Here is a 19,507-nt window from a genome sequence, read left to right as displayed (position 1 = left end):
TAAGGTCCTGCATCTCCCTCCCGACCTGGGCCCGGCCGTGGTTCACCGGCGCCTGTTGCGGTTGGGGTGGTGTCTGGTTCTGGTCTATGGCGGCTATCTCGAGCTGCACTATGTTCCCCATGTATGTCAGGATCGTATAAAGTCCTGATAGCATGTTCCTCCGGGTGTCTCTGTTCTGTGCTCTGTCTTGGCTCGTCGGACTCCTGCTCTGGCTGTGATGCGTGCTCTGACTGTGCCGGCTCTGGCTCCTGGTGTGGCTCCTCCTGCTGTGTCCTCTGCTCTGGCTCGTGCTGTGGGAGCTGCTCCGGTCCCTCAGCTGCCCTCGGCGTCTCTGGCGCGGACTCTGGAATCCCCTCAGGGGTTCTCTGACTATCATCTTGGCTCTGACCTTCGTCTGAAGTCTCCGATAGGTCCTCGGCTTCCTCGTCAGGTTGCTCAGGATCTCGCCGTCGCAGTTGTGGTACTCTGGTGCAGTGATTCAGATGGTACCAGGTAGTACTCCCCTCCACTTGTACTGCCGTTGGTGTTGCTCTTGTGACTGTGTAGGGCCCCTCTCGTCTTGGCTCATTCCATTTTCTTCTGAAGACTCTTAGATACACTTTGTCTCCTGGTACGATTGCACATGGAGCTTCTTCGTCCTCTCTAGGCCCTCGCCGTTGCTCCTGTGAAGATATAGCCTCATGTATAGCAGTTAATTGTCTCATGTAAGTTCTTAACTCAACTTGCAGCTGTTCCAAAGGCGGTCCATCATATGGGCCTCTTAAGTAGGGCACCGGCATAGGCCTACCCGTGAGCATCTCATGTGGTGTCAAATTTGTAGTCCTGTTAGTTTGCATGCGATAGTTCATTAGTGCCAGAGGTAGGGCATCTACCCAGTTCAACTTGGTGTCTGCACAGATTTTACTAATCTTTGCTTTTAAGGTTCCGTTTGCCTTCTCAACCATTCCTTGAGATTGGGGATGGTAGACACACCCTAGCCGCTGTTTTATTCGCAACTGTTGCAAGACAGTTTTTACAGTTCTTTGAATAAATGAGGAGCCGTTGTCCGAACTGATCTCAGAGGGAATTCCAAACCTGGGAATCACTTCTCTCGTCAAAAACTTTATCACAGTCCCAGAGCCCTGGTCTGATGATGGCACAGCTTCCACCCATCTGCTGAATCTATCTATTATCACCAACATGTATCTCTTCCCTCTGACTGACTTGATCATGTCGACATAATCCATTACCAAGTGTTTAAAAGGTCCCTCGGGTACAGGGATGTGTCCTATAGGTGCTGAAGTCCCTTTTCTCACATTGTTCTGAGCACAAATATCACACCCTGTTAGAAAATCATCCACTGTCGCTTGCAAATAAGGTGACCAATATCCTTGTTGCTTGATTTTTCTCAGTATCTCATTTCGACCGCAATGATCAAATCCATGTGTCTCAGAAATTAACACAGTCAATAGAACATGTGGTGCAATGATTAGTCCTTCATGAGATCGCCATACTCCATTTACATCTCTTGTGGCCCCCCTTTGCTGCCATACTGATTGTTCAACAGCACTTGCCTGCTCTTGTATGCGAGCAAGGTCTGTAATTCGGGGCTCGGGTTGTATTAACACCATGGGGGCCATTACAGCAACTTGGCACCCTGAGGCTTTTCTGGCCTCTGCGTCGGCAGCATTATTTCCTTGTATTACAAAGTCATTTCCCTTTTTGTGAGCTTGGCACTTAATAATACCCAAGAGTTTAGGTTGCATCATAGCTGAAATTAACTGTACTATCTGCTCAGCATGCTGTATTGGGGAACCATCACTTTTCCTGAACCCTCTTTGTTTCCAAACTGCTCCATAAAGATGACAAACTCCATGAGCATATGCAGAGTCTGTATAAATATTTACAACTTGCCCCTTTGCTAGCTGGCAAGCTGTGGTCAAGGCTTTCAACTCAGCCAGTTGTGCTGAACATGGCTGTTCACACTGCTGAGAAATTACAGGAAGAAATTCATTTCCTTCTCGTTTGACCACAGCAAAACCAGCATGATTTCCTAAATGGTCTCTGAAGCAGGAGCCATCTACAAAGTAATCAGCCGCCGCATTTAGTATGGGCGTAGACTCTAAATCTGGTCTAAGACGGGTAAACGCCAACGATTCAGACACACAATCATGTGGCGTGCCTTCATTATCCAGAGGTATGTAATTTGCTGGGTTTACAGTAGCACAATATTTTAATGTTACATCAGGATATGTCAAAAGAGCTGAATATGCCAGGGTTCTGGCCTGTGTTAAAACAAATCTACCTTGTTCCAACATTTCAACCACCTTGTGATGTGCATATATTATCACAGGGTATCCCATGGTCAAAGTAGAAGCCTTCTCATAAGCATAATATACAGCTGCAAGTCCTTGATAACAAGGAGGATACCCCTGTGCTACACTGTCCAACTTTGTACTATAAAAGGCAATGGGCTGTTTTCCCCTCCCCTTACAAGTCTCCTGCATCAATACTGCAGAGGCATATCCCTCTTTTCTGTTAGCTACATAGAGGTGAAAGGGTTTTGTATAGTCAGGACTTGTGAGAGCTGGAGCACTTTGCAGTTCTCTTTTAATGGATTCAAATGCTATTGTCGCATCATTATTCCATGTTAGTGTGGTTCTCAGATTTTGCTGCCCTGCCTGTTTCATTAAGGCTCTTAATGGGGCAGTTTTGATTGCATAATCCTCTATCCAATCTGAGCTGAATCCAGTCATGCCCAGGAATGTCATCATATGACCAACAGTCTGTGGAAGCGGCACTTTGCTAATTCCTTCCAATTGACTTTGTGATATTGCTTTGGTTTTATATGCAATTATTCTTCCCAAGTATTCTACCTGGGGAAGACAATACTGCAGCTTTGTCTTGGAGGCTTTATGTCCTCCTTCTGCCAATTTAGTCAGAACCTTAATGGAATCTCTGTGGCATTGCTCAAGTGTAGGGGCACAGATCAACAAGTCATCCACATACTGGAGAAGTGTACTGTCCAGTACTAGATCTTCCAGATCAGCTTTTAACAGCTGATTAAATATGTGAGGGCTATGGCGGAACCCTTGAGGGACCCTTGTATAGGATATTTGCTTCCCCTCATAAGTAAAGGCAAACAAATGCCTGCTGCTCTCTGCCAATGGAATGCTGAAAAAGGCAGAGCACAGATCAATCACTGTAAAATACTTAGCATCAGGCGGCACATTTGTAAGCAGGGTGTGAGGATTCGGAACTTCTGCTGGCCAATCTTCTACTATGTCATTGACTGCCCTTAAATCATGCACCAAGCGCCATTTTGCTTTATCCGCTTTGGTAACTGGCAATATAGGGGTGTTACAAGGACTGGATGTCTCAAACAGCACTCCTGCTGTGGTTAGTCCTTCTATAGTACCTCTGATGCCTTTTATTGCCTCAGGTTTTAAGGGATATTGGTACTTGTGTGGCAACTTAGCCCCTGATTTTGTCTTAATGACTATAGGGCTAGCAGATTTTATCAGCCCAACATCTGTGTCATGTTTTGACCACAATTTTTCAGGAACTAATTGCTCCATTTCTTCAATTAGTTCCGTTTGTTTCATCTCTTTTTCTAGGATGATTTCCGAACTCATGTTTCTCTGATTATTGACTTCCACCTCTCTAGGAGTTCCCTGCATAATTGTTGCACATGCAATTTTCATGAAATGTTTATCTGCTGAAATAAAAATTAAGGGGTTGTCTGTGCTTTTCCATTGTATTCCCTTGGCTTTCTTCATCATTGGGCCTATTTCTTTGTTCTCACTTCCCTGCTCTAAATATAATGTTATATGGGGGACTGAATTTGGGATCTGGAACCATTCTTTAATAAAATCATTCCTGTCAACTTGTAATGCCGCTCCTTGTGGTCCTACAATTATGTGCTGTGAAATGAGGGGAACTTTCTTGTCTTTTGTTTCTTGCAACCACTTTTTCTCTATGTCTATTCTTCTCAGTGGGTCATATATCATGGTACAGTGGAATTCTAATTCAGGTAGCTTAGGATCTTTTAGTTGTTGTTTAACAAACTTTTCCCATTTTTGCACTGTCTTTCCTACCTCTTCCTCTAAATCTCCTATCCAGTAGGCATTGGCCTGGGGGGCTGTGACTACCATTTGCCTAACTCCCTTGCTGCTTATGTAAATACCTTCAGGGGAACATGATATTTGTAGCTTTAGTTTACATAGGGCGTCCCTCCCTAGCAGATTAACAGGGGTCTGCTCTGATACTAAAATAGGCAGAGTTACTTCTTTGTCCTTTGTCCTCAGACGCACTGGAGCCGTTATTGGAATTAGCTGCGTTTGCCCGGAAAATCCTACTGTCTTTGTGAACTTGCCAGACATGGGGAGGTGTGAGGCATGACTTGAACTTATACAGGTATAAGTTGCTCCAGTGTCTATCATCATTGGTGTGTTCTTGCCTTCAATATTGACCTGCAGCATCGGTTCTGTGTCAGCATCTTCCGTTATCAGTGGGTGCTGACCCCTCCCCGTAGGATCTTCTTGGCAGCCCTAGTATCCGATATCTGGACCACGCCATGGGTTGACTGGTCCCTGTTGCTGTTGTCCTTGTTCTGGTTGATTTTGTTGGTCCTGCCAGCGGGGTCCCTGTTGATTCTGCTCTTGCCATTGGGGTTGCTGTTGCCCTTCCTGCCCTGGGGGTCGCTGCTGCCTCTGACCTTGCCATGGAGGTCGTTGTGGTTGGCCTGCTTGCCATTGGGAACTCTGTTGCTGGTTTGTATTCCAAGGGTTGGTAGGACAGTCTCTTCTGTTGTGCCCCTGTTGACCACATCCCCAGCATGAGTTCCTTCCTCTATTCTGTCTTCCTTGCTCTCCCTGCCCAGGTCTTGGGCCAAATCTATTTTGTTGTTCAGGCTTCACATAGATGACGATAGGTGCTGGCTGCTGAGGTCCACTTCCAGGTATCTGTTGCACAGTGACTGCACCCGGTTGCTGTGTCATAGGAACTGGGACATTTACTGGAGCCATCATTGCTGCATGATCTTTTTCTTCATCTTTGTCTTTGACCATGGCTTGCGTCTTTTTCTTTCTTGCCAGTTCTTCGAGCTGCAGCTGTACCAGTTTTCTTTGAAGTTCTTTTTCTTGGTTCCTCAGCTTTAGTTCATTACTTCTATACTGTCTGACTGCATGGGTCACATGATCACAGAACTCTTTATGTGACTTGGAGTTCAGACCCACTACATCTTCCAGCTTGGTCTTAACTAGCGGAGGCATTGCATCAACAACAGCATTCCTGAACAATGTCGTCATCAATAAGTCTTCTTCAGGATCTCTTTCAAGTTCTTGCTTCCACTTCCTCAGTTGTTTCTGTATGTATGTGGCAGGGTTCTCTTCTTCTCCCATCTGTTCTCCCTTGAGTGCTCTGGGATCGATGCGATTGGGAAATTCGTCTCGTAACCCCTGCCATATATCCCTTCTATATCTGTCGAATGGGTGTCCATCAAGATCTGGGATGTCAATCGCTCGGATGTGTGCTGCTCTTAAAAGTTCATTCAGCTTGGAACTTCCCACGCATTTGGCAAGGAGTGCTTTGATATCCCCCAATGCCAATAGCTTCCCTGTTGTCTCCTCCTCCAGCATCCTTATCCACTTGCCTGCCCCTTCATCTAGGTTTGGTAGACGTGCAACCAGTCCATCCAGGTCTTGAGATGCCCATGGCACGTATTGTGCTTGAGCCCCTTTTATCAGTATGGGGAACTGCTTCCCTTCTTTGGTGCCGCGTGACTTCGGTATTGTGGCTTCAGGAAGGAGGGTGGTACTTGCAGATCTTCTCAGTCTCCCTTCTGGAGTTCGGGTCCAGGGCAGTGGCCACGGTTCGAGGTCTGCATCCTGGAGATAGAGACTGCCTGTGACCAGCTTTCGCTCCCCTTTTGGCAGACTTCTTGTGGCCGCTCTCGAACGGACTCTTTGGTTGCTCGCTGGCTGGCGTGTCCTTTCTTGGCTACTGGCTTTTACGGCATCGTCTTCTTCCTCATCTTCTTCTTCTGAGGCGTTGCCTGAAACTTGACTTAAAGCATGTGCAGAATCTGTATGTATTTGCATTAGATCTTCTGTCATACTCTCGTAGGTCTCCTCACGTCTCTTTGTCATGTTTTTCAGTGCCTCTGCCAGTTCTCTATAAGGATCAGGACTGCATGCACCTCTGCCTTCCTCATCTTCTGGGTCTCTATAAACTGGGGATTGTTGACTAGCCCTGTCACTTTTTCTCTTTTCTGCTTCCCTTCTATCAGGTGATTCTGTACCTATTTCTACCTGCCCCTCTATTTTGACATCTCCTGATATTGCTACCATTGGCATTTGGGTTGATGTTTGTATCTTTTCTAACTTTTGGCTGGGAGGTTCATAGGGAGGTGGCTGAGTCATTTTCTCAAAGTTTTCTTCATTCTTCTCATCATCCTTTTTTAACACTTCTCTTATTTTTCTCATATTTTTCAGGAAATTAACTCCTTCGTTTCTGAACAGGTTGAGTACTTCCTGTTCTAATTTTCTCTTTTCTTCTCGTTTTTTGCTACTGTCTTTTGGTTTATAATTTTTAATTAATCCCTCCATTTCCTCACACACTGTTACATCAAAGGTACCATTTTCTGGCCATATTGTTCTCAAGTTTTTGGTTCTTGCGGCCCATTTTTTAGATATTCTTTCTATTGAATTTTTGCATACCGGGTATCTGGACCCCAACAAATCTACAGGGGTGGATGACATACTTAAAACAATGCACAAATCAGTATTATTCTTAAATGTATTATTATAAAGTGAAAATACAGAGATTTTAAATGTTTTTCATTTGTTTATTTAAGCATTAAGGTGCAAACCAAGACCTAGGGTTCTCTGGGGCTATTTCCATCACCAATTTTTTCAAAGATACTGCCACAAACTGTTGAGGAACCACTTCTCCAATTTCATTCCAAGTACACAGTATCTTGCTTGTCCAATTTACATATCGAGTTTCTGCATAGACTCTCACCTCGGGGAAACCAATAAGCCGCCCAGTTTGTCCTCGCCCTAAGGAAAACCCCTGCAGCTCTCCTATCTCAAAGTAAGCCCCTGTGAGCCTACCAATTGGGATCCTTTGAACCAATAAAGTTCTCGCAGTCAGACCTGAGGGACAATTAGATCTGTTATGCTGGTAAGCACAGACTTCATTCAGGTAGTGATTCAATACATTTACTTTACAACAATTTTTAACAATCTCTTCCCAATTTATGTAAGGCCACTCCGATTGGGCAATTTCTAGATTTCGAATCTCTGTCAGTTGACTCAGGTACCAGTCTTTTCTTTCTTCTAACAGAATTTGTTCTATCCCCTGGGCATCAATGTATGTATCTTCTTCCCAAAAATGATTTCCAATTCCCTTAGTTTCAAAAAGTACTTTTCTTAGGGTCAGTATCTTAGTATGAAAGGCCTCTCTTCTTTCATAATCAAGGCCTGGCCCCTCTTCAGCCATGCAACTGTAATGCAGTGTACTGAAATAAAAACAACATAAAGCAAAAATCACCAATGGGGAAAAAGTTTAAGACATGAAATTTAACCATTAATTTAAGATCATTGATCAATATGGGCAATGAGAGTTTCATACCATTTTATAATAATCAATAAGAAGAGTAATTATCAAAAACCTCAATGTTAATCCTCCAATGGTGCAATAAAATAAAAATAAAACACAGTAGCTATTGGAGAAGGGTAGTTTTATAAAACTTGATGCTAGAAATTATAAGACTCAATTTTTCCCAGGGGGAATACTCTTACAGCTCAACTAAAAATGTATTTGGTTGAGACTAATAAATCAGATACTTTCAGATCTAGACTCAAAGTATTTCTGCTTTTATAACTTTTGTTACTATCGTATCTTTTATTATTCCATATGCTTAGAAAAAATGCAGTACATGCATCATATTGTGACCATGGGTGATTTTCCTATGTTGGTTCTCACACAGCCTTTCAGCCGTGATCATCCCTAATATATCACCTTCTTTTATCTGGGTGTTTGTCCTATATGAGCTCTCACAAGGCAATGCCCTGATCGTCTCCTATACACCTCGTATTCTTTTTTACTTTGGTCACAATATATCAGCATACAATGACATTTTCTTATTTTTTCAAAGTATCATATTATCTATAATCAAATTATTACCAAAATACATTCATAACTCTTATTTATATCTTAAACTCATTCCTTTTAAAATAAAAAGCTTTACTTATTATAGTTTTATAGTTATCTATTCTCTCCCTTGCTCCTTTACACATGCTTTCTCACACACACATAGTCACCGCTCACTCTGGGACTGTGGCCAGCAGCCCCTCCTTCCTACTCTCTCCATTTCTTTAGACACTGACACTGACACAGACAAACAGAACTATTCTACATCCCCACGTGGTTCTCTTCTTTGCAGTAAATTCACAATAAATACATGCCTTCTCCAAGCAGGCAAATACCCTCTCAAAACGGGTAAGACTTATTTACATGGCCCACTCACTAAAGGCCGTTACCTTCTCAAAACAGGTAACACTTATTTACATGGCCCACTCACTAAAGGCCGTTACCTTCTCAAAACAGGTAACACTTATTTACATGGCCCACTCACTAAAGGCCGTTACCTTCTCAAAACAGGTAACACTTATTTACATGGCCCACTCACTAAAGGCCGTTACCTTCTCAAAACAGGTAACACTTATTTACATTATGTCTAGACATCATTCATTCGCCTTCGTTCATTCTTTACTTTGAGACCTGGGGCCCTCCTGCAATATTAGTGTCAATTAGTTCTTAGACTGGAGAAGCTTTTTATAGACATCAACTCTACCCAGAACTCACCTCCGGCAGACCACACAGATATAAAAATTTACACTTTAAGCAAAAGCATGCTCACCTGATCTGTGCAGTCAGCCGGATGATTCGCCCCCGGGTGTCGTCCGATGCCTTCAGCCTCTGCCCAGCCCCACGTTGGGCGCCAAAAATATGTTGTGGAAAATGTTGATCTTCTAGCTCAAAAAATTGCTCAGACAAGGAAGGTCCAGGTGTCAAAGTTTCAACTTTATTTGTACAAGTCAAACAAAGTGAGATGTTCCAAGTCCCCAAAACATCTGAAAACTTGGTGTTTTCCAGCCTCTACTTATAGTGAAACTTTTCAAAGGTGAACCAATCAGGTAATTACCCGTTATCAACTTTATTTTTTATCATCCTAACTGTCCTTGTCTGCCACCATTATCTTTAGGCAACAAGGTTTCATGTCTAATAGTGGAATCTCAACCTTGACTTAATTTTTTAAAAAATAAGTTGTGCCATCTGGCTTTTCAAAAATGAGCTGTGCTATAATTTATTTGGGTCTGGCCTTCACACCATCCCTGGATTTTGTATTACTGAAAATGATTAAAATAGTTCATAAAGTCAAGAATCATGCATAAATGTATTGATTATATCATTCAAACAATCTTATCGTTCCAATACTCATCTCTAAGTTAATGTGATTTCTGATCTACTCTCTGATCTACTCCAATACACATCTCTAAGTTAATGTGATTTCTGATCTACTAACACGTCTTTGTTACAAACATTCCTATGAATACTTCTTTATAATCGGGGTAAATAAAAAGCCCCATAGTACACAGAATATGATCAGAATTATACACAATACCTTCAACACGTCGACCGAAGATCTCCACATTAAAGGTTCCAGTTAGAGGCGGGGTGGCTTTCTGTGGGCGGGTAATGGTGACTGTGGCATTGTCCTGGCTTTGAATCAGTAGATCCTCTGTGCGGTTTTCTAGCTTCTGTTAAACATAATTTAGTTTTAAGAATGGGGCTATTGCAGCATTATGGATGTGACATTTTAGTCTAAACTTAAACTCTCATAGAATGTATTTGTAAAAAAATGATTGAAATATCTGTTTATATTTTATTAATCCAATATCAGAAATGTTTTACCAACCTTACAAGACCATAACAGAGTCCAAGGTTTAAACTTTAACACGAAAATCAAGCCTTTAAATCTGATTGTACAAAATATGAATCTACAAATATTTGTGGGAAAATAGGTTTTGAGGTTTTTTGTAATTTAAGTCAAAGTTTACAGAAAATCATAACTTATAAGCGAGTAGTAACCAAGACTTAAACACTGCAATGTCTGCTATGCTACAATGCATTAGTAATCATAATTCTATGGTTTACTTTTATTAATGAACTTCATTTTAGTTTATATCTTTAGTTTTGTATGTTTGTGAAAGCCCCAGTAAATTCAAAATGAAAGATTTTCCTTTCTATCAAACATATGTTAGCCTTAAAGATGATATAAGCATACAAAACTTTCTAGATATTCCGTCTCACCGGATCTGCATTTTTCATTTGAAGTTACATCAACACCTAAAATAATGCTGCACGTTCCGAGGCGTTTCACTGGGACTTTAATATTGACAGAATTATTGTTTTAGCCCTAACTACTTCCTTTAGCTCACCTGTAGAAAGCCGATTTTAAGCAATGGGATGTCAAAGCCACAATTGTATGGTGAGGCTGTTATCTCATAACTGAGTTGGGAAGAGTTTGCTTGTTTGCGCACTGCAAAGTTGGAGATGAAATGTCCTGAGCGGGCAAGAGCGGGTGGCCGTCTACCCTGCATTATAACTGAGGAGAAACACACGAAGAAGGCATAGCAGTCAATGTTTCAGAACAGATCTTATCCAGTTTGTGTAAATAACAGAATCATTTTACACAAGCTTTTAAAAATGACCACAAGAATTCCTAAATACCGTTTGGGTCCAAAGCAGTCATTGGCCGTCCAATGTGAACAGTATCTATGTAGTATACAGAGTTAGTGTTCTCTCCAAACAAATTCATCCAAAAAAGTCTATAGTTGGAGCCTGAGAATCTTTGCTCAAGGGTATCCAGGAGATCCACACACTTGTATGTCCACCTGAGAATGACCAAACAGATGTTACTTTAAGCTCACAGGACAACAAAAAAATACTCTGGTTGTGGATTTAGTATGTATATATAGCAGATAACAGATACTCCAATTGGAAGATCTAAAATGAAACTATGTTAAGGGGAATAAACATACTTATCCGTTGAGTCGAATTGCACAGAGATTTGTGTAGTCACTTCCGTGTTAGAACCTGCGTCGGTCAGGTACATGAACATCATTTGAAGTTGATTCATCAGTTGGCCTTTGTAGGCTAAGCAGAACTATAATAAAAATAAATTTTCACAAATTTAAATGTAAAAATTTCTGGCCATTTCTGAATTTTATTTTCTATTTATTTCTAGTTGCGGAGATGTTTGATGCTTACAGTATTGTAGGTCTGTAGTGTTATTGGGTTGTGCTGGGAGTCAGAATAGTGGAATATATAATACGGGTTTCTCAAAGACCAACGGCCACAGAAAGCTTCAGAATTAGTGACCACAGATCCTGAATACTGGGTGACAGAGACAAAGTTATAAATTCAATATTTGGGCAAAGTAACTTTTTATGATAAAACTTTGTCATTTCAAGCCTTGTGGATGCAGTTCTATTACCAACACAAAACTTATACTAGTTTGGTTTGTGTTATCAATACAAGCTGTACTTACTGCTCTACCGTCCTCATAATCTCTGAAAAATTTCACGTTGGAGTTCTCAGTGGTTGGAATCTGTGATGGACATTTAGCTGACACCATCACATTTAATGCAGCCAGCACCTTTATTCACAAAACAAAAGTGTCAAAAACATGTACAAAGAGCATAATATGCTTTTACATTTGAACACAAATGCAAACAAATAAAAACCTCAGCCTCAGATGCATTATAAGTCAGAGGAGGTGAGGGGACGCCGCCCCAGAGCAGTGTGAAATTCTCTAGACTGGCCTTCCCTTTGACTACTTCAGTAACTGTGATGTTTACATCTGACCCCATGGTCCAGTATTGAAGATCCTCAAAGTCACCTGAGATCAAGACAGTTACAAGCTTTTAAAATACACTATTTTGTCAATACTTTTACTAAATGTTAATGCTGGTAACTCTGTCACAATAAATGTAAATGCTAATGCATGTACCTAGTAAATAAATGAAAGATATGACTGCTACATGTAATGTTAAAAAAAGAAGAAACTATTAAGGAATTGCCTTCACTTAGTTTTTCTTGTGTATTATGGTAATCGTTTTGTTCACCTCTATTTGAATTGAATGTCACATTGTAAAGTGCTTCTGTGCTCAGTTCCTCCTTTGTGACTGTAACTGTGTCTGGTTTTATTGTCCACAAATCATTCAAAGAGTTCTGCAAGTCCAACGCTGATGCACTGACGGGAATGGGCCCTGCAAAATGCAAGGTAAACAACACAACAAATACATAAACACAGATTTGTCTAAATTTTGATCTTGATCTGCATCAATAATAATGACAACTATAATAAGGCACCTGTTGTATGATCTCCATATGCCAGAAAGAAGTATGTGTTATCACAGAAGCCCATGGAAAAGCAGCCACTGCTGATTCTCAAAGTCTGCATCTCCTGGACGGCGCTTACTGGTGTCCATCCCTTGAAAGTAACCACCTATAACAGTAGTTTATATCTGAGACTTTTTACAGTTTTTTCATGTGCAAGTGCCAGTTATGAATTTCTATAAACCATCAACTTCCTTCTAGCATATCATTTTACTATTTTCCAAAAATTTCTCATCTATCCTGACATACCTGTTTTTCAGGTAAAACATTATAGCTGGTGCTTATCCTCTGTCTCTCATTAACAGCTTCTGTTGTCTGCTGGGCTGTGAATGGGCTGATCTCTTTAAAAAAGGCCACGTCGACTGAAGCTTGATAATGCAATTTCTGCACTACAGCCTCAATGTAGTACCTGCAGCACATTGAAAACAGATGGTTTTATATCAGGAAAGGGTTTGTTTCAGTCCTTGATTCTGATTGGTCAATTGCTGTTTTTATTATGATAAAAGAGCTATCACGCTTCATCCAACACTTATGTGTATCATTACCCAGAACCCTTAGCAACAGAAACATTTCTGTTCAAAGTCGGTCAGGGACTTTTTTTCCCATTTGTTACCCATGCCTGTGAAAACCGAGTCAGGGATTACTGTTTTGTTTAAAATAAAATCATTCTACTTAATATAACAAAAGTATAGCCTAATATTTAATATTGACAGAGTAAGGCCATGTCAAAGATTGAAATTACAGTGAAATTAATAGTTAAAATCAAACTTTGATGGTTGTTAGGTCATGTTGATTTTAAAGCCTTAGACTGGTTTTCTACAGGGCACATTTTACGCAGTAATATTTGTATTGTGTGGTAAGTATTTTATGAAATATATAGGTACTCCAGTGTTATTGTGAATAAGCACTGCTTTGTGTTGTGCCTAACAGCGACATTAATGTGTGACTTATTCACGATACATCACATCCTCTCGTACTTTATTGCCTACATAACAAGTTTAGATTGTTACATATGATATTATATCGTAGAACGAAAACAATAACAGCTTATACAGAGGACAAAAATATGAATTTATAGCCATTTATATTTTGCGTTTGATTCAGATTGTCATATTGCGTTTGATTCAGAACACTTACGGTTTTCCCTTCTCTAAGCGCATGACCTCCGAGTTCTGGGAGAAACTGTTGTAGTACGGATACTGTTGTGCAATCCAGACCTGGAAAAAGTATAAAACAATTCAAACCAAGTTGATTTATAAGGCGGTTTTTATAATGTTGCATTGTTTCAAAGCAGATTAATGGGTGGAAAAAAGAATACAGCACCGTACAAGGTAAAAAGGTACAAGGTATAAAATGAAGGTGTAACAAACATAAACATACTGACTACATGATCCTGCATATATATATATATATATATTTATATTTATTTATATATATATGTATATATGTGCATATAGATGTATACTGTATGTAAATAAGTGTAAACTGGTATGCACAGGTATATATAGATATACTCTACATAGGTATGTATGTATATATATATATATATATATATATATATATATATATATAGGTACGATGTTCAATTAGTTTTAATTGATAAGTGTGCATAATTACATAAACATACAATAAATCAAATAATACTTATTTAATGTTTTTTGTTATCATTCACATACTTTATCCTTGGGAAGACCCGTCTTGCTGAAATACAGCATGGACCTTTCATATGTTTTTATTCTGAAATAGTAATTGTCTGTCTCTGTCGGAACAAAGAATCCACTCAGTCGAGCCACAAAGTTGATTGTTGCAGTGGGCCACACATAGGACAGAGAATCCAGCCACTGTACAGAATAACCTGGTCTGCTGGAATTATAGGTCAGAACATCGTCTAGTTTGCTTGGATTACTGTTATTCCACATCTCCATTTTTAAACCTCTACCACCTGTGAAGGTAAACACAACCATTTAACCATAATACTTACAATACTTTTTTATTAATTACATCTTTTATTAAGTACATTAATTAATCACAGCAATATTGTAAACTGTTACCATCATATATTATGGATAGGTGTTTGTGAAGTGCACATTAGACTGAAGAATGATATCGACAGAAATGTGCCGTCACCATTCCAAGATGATATTTAAGGTTCATTTCTCACCTGGAAACAATATCATGTTGGTTTTTTCATAAACAGGAGTCAGACAGACTATCTTCTTGTCCGATATTTTCTTAATCTGACACTTGTGACCTGTAGACAATAATAATTAAAATTGCGTATTGTTGCGGAAGTTAATTGACTGCGTTGACTAGATCATAGACCATAGGTGAAGTCCACCTATTTGTTGCTTTGTGTGCACGTCTTGACATTAAATATCCAAAATGCACCCAGTCCACAAACAAATGGCATTACAATTTACCTCCTACTAAAACCACAGCTGGCCGGTCGGTCTCATCAAAGTAGCGTCCATGAATAGTTAGTGAAGTGCCGCCCAACACACTGCCCTCAGATGGAGAAACTCCTGTCACCTCTGAAAGAGAAACACATATTTAATTTTCAGAAATATCTGTTTTTGCAGGCAGTTATAGATTGCGTTTATTAAGAATTAATGTTCGGCACCTGCATATGTCTGGAACATGGCGATTTTGTTCAATGCTGAGACACTGAAAAGCCCAAAGTCTGGAAGACTCCTAGAAAAGAAAATGTGTTTTGTTGAGACTTTCACTAACATTGGTGAGATGCAGAAACTTCAGCGTTAATTTGGTGTAAAGTAACATCAAACTTCTCTGACCTCCCAAATTCACCATCCAGAATGTAACTGAGGTTATGATGACCTAAAGAAAAAGTTCAACAACAATTTATTCAACCAAAAATTGTATGTACATTTTTTTAAATATTCAACTTTTATATAAATTCCTCACCAACATAAGTTCCTGTCATTTTGCAACTCATGTATCCCCATTCGCTACCCCGACTGTCCAATTTCAGGCCATGTCTAAGAAATGAAAGATAGTTGCAGTCTATCTTATCGTTCATTATTTTCATTGCTAGATTATTTGACGTATGCTTACTTTTCATCTGAATTAGGTTTCAGTAGTTCACAAGGCATGCCACCCATGTATGCCCTGTTTAAAGAAAACAAATTTAAAACAGTAATGGGATAAACCTAACATCATGAGACTGTAATTATAAAACACATTTTAACAGATATTTTTAAAACAAATAGTTATAGTTCATATCATTTTTATTAGATTTTTCAGACCTCACAAATCTTGCATTCCAACCATTGGAACTTATGGCCGTGCTGCTGCCGTACACATCAGTCAAAATTCTTCCTCTCATTGTCACCACAGTTCCTATACATTCACATAAAAAGTTAGGATGACTTCCCTTTAAAAAGTCACACCATAAAAGATTTACAAACTAAAACGAGAATCCCACCTGGAAGACCTGAGAGTGGGCTAAGACTTTTTATGGTGGGTGTGTAGTACATTCTACTCTGTAAAAGCAGAGTATGTATGTAAATGTAAATATGTTGTAATATTTTGAGAGGATATCTTGTATCAAAGATTTTACAAACATTCTTTCTCACTTACAAAGAATTTACAATTCCACCGGTTACACATCTGTGTAATTGGCACACCATCCACGCTGACGTGTATCTCATAGTCATCTTCTGGTAGAGCTCTAATAAAGACACAATGCATTGATTTGTTTGAAAAATATTATTGACATCATGCAGTTTAGCTATTCCTGAGAGTTTAACTTTGCATAGCGTTCATGCATTAAACAACTGTATTTGTGTACGGTGCTATTAAAATAAAAAAGTGAAAACCCTGTAAAAAAGTTATTCTGTGCTTCTCTTGATCAATTGACTCAATCTAAGGGGACTAGTACCACCCTGCTGGCCCTATCAACGAATTTAAACAGTACAAAAAAGTGTAATACAATGTGTGTATTTCACTCAAACATATGGTCATTCGTACTTTTTAATTTCAACAAACACATATTGTGTTATTGTTATTATATTATGAATATTATGTTTAGTTTGATAACAGTTTTTACTGAATGAAGTATTTGCATGTTATTTAGCGGTAAATCGATTAACAGGTCATTATATTTGGACTAAAATTACACTTTTTACAGTGTGTACAACCCTTTTTAAAAATTATCTCCATAAGTTAAACAATGCTTAGCTTGTAAAAAATTTGAATTAGCAAACACTGTGAATGATATGTTATTTGAGGTTATGCCTTGTAACTATACGAGAAGATTTTTTTTTCTATGACATATAGGGTATTTTCATTAAGATTAAATATTGTAAATACATAATAAATAAAACAGCATAGAATACAATATGATCTGTTTTTATGTGAAAGGATTGCACAAAAAGTTTAAAGTGTTTTGATGAAGCTAAAATACTGTTTTCTTTGTTTGTACACACCCTACCATTGCTGTGTTGTCTATGTGGTAATCGTGTTTTAAAAAACATATAACACATATCTGAAAAAAATCATATTGAAATGCAGAGATATTTAAAGCTAATTTTGTTCAGTTTCATGGTGTCTCAAAAAAGCACTATTGAGTACACTTAGATGATCTGAAGTTAATCGTAACAAGTACTTCATTCTGCTTTTTATTATATTAATGAAAAATTGAGTTTGCGAAAATAGAGCACTTTTAGAACATTATACGTTAATGTGCTTAAATTTGGCTAAGTGAAGTTTAGTGCACTTTTTTAACCTAACACATTTTGAATATTATTTTATTATATTACTATTATACTTAAAATTAATCATAAGTATATTTATAAATGTTTGACGTGTATTTCAAGTTTTAATTAAATACAGAGATAGTGTGTTAAAAGTGCATTTTAGTTCAACTTCATGGTGTCTCAAAATAGCACAGTTGAGAACGCTTAGATGATCTTAAGTTTATCTTAACAACTACTAAATACAGCGTTTTATTATATTAAGTAAAAAATAAGTGTGCGAAAATAGAGCACTTTTAGTACATTATACGGATGTGTACTAAGTTTCCTTAAAACTAGTGTATTTAAGTGAACTTTTATTTTCACTTGGGAAACTGTCACAAAAATACTTTTCGGCAGGCAAATTGTATATGAAAAAATATGGTATGATGAATTGTACCTATTATGCCCTTTTATAAAAGATTAAATATCGTGTAAATAAAATTGAGGGAAAAGAATTGTGAATTGAATTTTGAAGTAAAAGTTAACCTACCTTTTGATTCCTTTAGTGCACTTTATTTGTATTTTTAGTGCAATTTATTTTTTAAGCTATGTGTTATGTGAAGTAGCTGAATTAAAGGGCTTGTAAAAATTACCTGATCAGTCAGACGAAGTTTTTTTTACCGGTTTCAATAAAATACTTTTCAATTAAAGACTTAAACGAATGTTTTTACTATGGATATGTCAGGTTAAAATTAGTCCTTCAAGTTGTCAATGAAATCACACAATGCATCGACAAAACATCAAAGTTTGAATTAACTTGCGGAAAATCGTACTATTTTTAAAGTATTTCAACTATGAGAGTATATAGTATTATAACAACAAAAACACACATTGGACGCAGAAAAATGGAACAAAACGAACGATTATTGGGATAAGTTTAATACTTGCCTTGTATAACACGTGATCTGTTTTGAGTGACTGGTGTCTCTTTCTACATCACAGGGAATAGATCTCGTCCGAGACACCAGTGTCACACTGTTACCCATGTTTGGATCTTCAGCTTTTAAACTGAACTGATTGGCTCGAGCAAAACCTGATTAAAATAAACCACAAATATCACATAAAAACAATCCTAGAAGGCCTCGATCACATTCGTATACTCCTTTACGGTCATTTAAATATATACAGCAGTCTGTAAAATACAATGTATTCACTCATTTTTGTAGACAATATTTTGTAGCCTATTTTTTCTTCATTTAAACCAACGGTTGGGTTTCCCTATATTTGACCCAGCAATGGAATGAAACAACCCATATTTGATCTAACCCTTACAAATGCTTTCGTTGACTATAATGATGATATTAATACCTGCACCCTTTATGGTCAGTCTCGTTCCGCCACTGACACTGCCAACATAGGGGATTATCTGGATGACCTGCTGCGCACCTGTATGAAACGAAATCTATATTTGATTACATCTCGTCTTATGTCTCCTTTGCAAAATGACAACCACTAGTAAATTGCAACGATACAAATAAAGAAAACGCAGATGCTTACCCGCCGGGCTCCACAGTAATTCACAAACATAAAGCAGCAGATGCAGCTGCCAGCGCGCGCGCTCCATCTTTTCTGATAGACTCAGATGTGACTCAAAGCAGTGTCACACTTCTGCGCCAAAAATAAATGAACATTCTTATGTCACAAATCGTATTTAACTTATAATCTGTTTTTATTTTCATTACGCAGCAGTTTATTAGTTAGTGTAGCACGTGTAGAAATCGTATTAATAAAAGATATTGTAATTTAAACCCAACATAATTTGAATTAAATTATTAAAACAAATAAGCATGTAACAAAATAAGAATGCATGCTAAAAAGTCAGGGGTTTTGAAAGTTAATTACAGTTTACATTAATCGTCATACCTGTTAAAGCTCTTTTAGGAAACTAACAACAAGAACTTCCTCCTTTTATAGTAGGCAATTTGCCCTCATGGGTGGAAACTTTCTTTGTTTAGTTTTTGTGTCAATCATGAAATTGCTGTCAACAAACATTTGATCTTTCTATTGTACCCATTCATCTAAGTGAAAGTGCACAACATGAGGAAGAGTTTCTTTTTTCTATATTTTTGCATGAAGTTAATTTCAATCATATTCCAGATATTCATTGGTTTTATTTTTTTGCTTTCTTAATTTTTAAATATCTTTTTTTGTAAAACCCTTCTAATACACAATATGATTTTTTTACATTCCCTACGTTGAGGGTTTCTTTGCTGAAGAAATGAATTTCATCATTTATTATACATCATTTAGGCTATTATAGAAAAACATCATGTAAATATGTTGTCAGATAGTAATTATCTAGT

The 19,507-nt window shown here is 38.3% G+C and overlaps 1 protein-coding gene across 1 annotated transcript in view; it reads right to left on the bottom strand.

Moving 5' to 3' along the window:
• Positions 1-18,787, bottom strand: part of LOC130415388 (fibrocystin-L-like) — a 47,412-nt gene extending 28,625 nt beyond the window's left edge. Inside the window, exons 1-24 of the mRNA XM_056741052.1 lie at positions 18,702-18,787; positions 18,513-18,590; positions 18,093-18,237; positions 16,048-16,138; positions 15,893-15,950; positions 15,714-15,807; positions 15,523-15,576; positions 15,373-15,446; positions 15,243-15,285; positions 15,071-15,141; positions 14,871-14,981; positions 14,612-14,701; positions 14,127-14,392; positions 13,588-13,667; positions 12,700-12,859; positions 12,424-12,559; positions 12,177-12,320; positions 11,796-11,950; positions 11,600-11,707; positions 11,320-11,445; positions 11,091-11,215; positions 10,780-10,943; positions 10,488-10,654; positions 9,671-9,806 (exon numbers count right to left, since the gene is read on the bottom strand). Of these exons, the coding sequence (XP_056597030.1) occupies positions 9,671-9,806; positions 10,488-10,654; positions 10,780-10,943; positions 11,091-11,215; positions 11,320-11,445; positions 11,600-11,707; positions 11,796-11,950; positions 12,177-12,320; positions 12,424-12,559; positions 12,700-12,859; positions 13,588-13,667; positions 14,127-14,392; positions 14,612-14,701; positions 14,871-14,981; positions 15,071-15,141; positions 15,243-15,285; positions 15,373-15,446; positions 15,523-15,576; positions 15,714-15,807; positions 15,893-15,950; positions 16,048-16,138; positions 18,093-18,237; positions 18,513-18,590; positions 18,702-18,768 (2,743 nt within the window). The 5' untranslated portion in view covers positions 18,769-18,787. The remainder of the gene's footprint in view (positions 1-9,670; positions 9,807-10,487; positions 10,655-10,779; positions 10,944-11,090; positions 11,216-11,319; positions 11,446-11,599; positions 11,708-11,795; positions 11,951-12,176; positions 12,321-12,423; positions 12,560-12,699; positions 12,860-13,587; positions 13,668-14,126; positions 14,393-14,611; positions 14,702-14,870; positions 14,982-15,070; positions 15,142-15,242; positions 15,286-15,372; positions 15,447-15,522; positions 15,577-15,713; positions 15,808-15,892; positions 15,951-16,047; positions 16,139-18,092; positions 18,238-18,512; positions 18,591-18,701) is intronic.
• Between the last annotated feature and the right edge of the window lie 720 nt (positions 18,788-19,507).

The sequence above is a fragment of the Triplophysa dalaica genome, chromosome 25, assembly GCF_015846415.1.
Source record: "Triplophysa dalaica isolate WHDGS20190420 chromosome 25, ASM1584641v1, whole genome shotgun sequence".
NCBI classification, from domain to species: domain Eukaryota; kingdom Metazoa; phylum Chordata; class Actinopteri; order Cypriniformes; family Nemacheilidae; genus Triplophysa; species Triplophysa dalaica.
The sequence above is the reverse complement of the archived record's forward strand: the minus strand, read 5'-3'. Positions and strand labels throughout refer to the sequence as shown.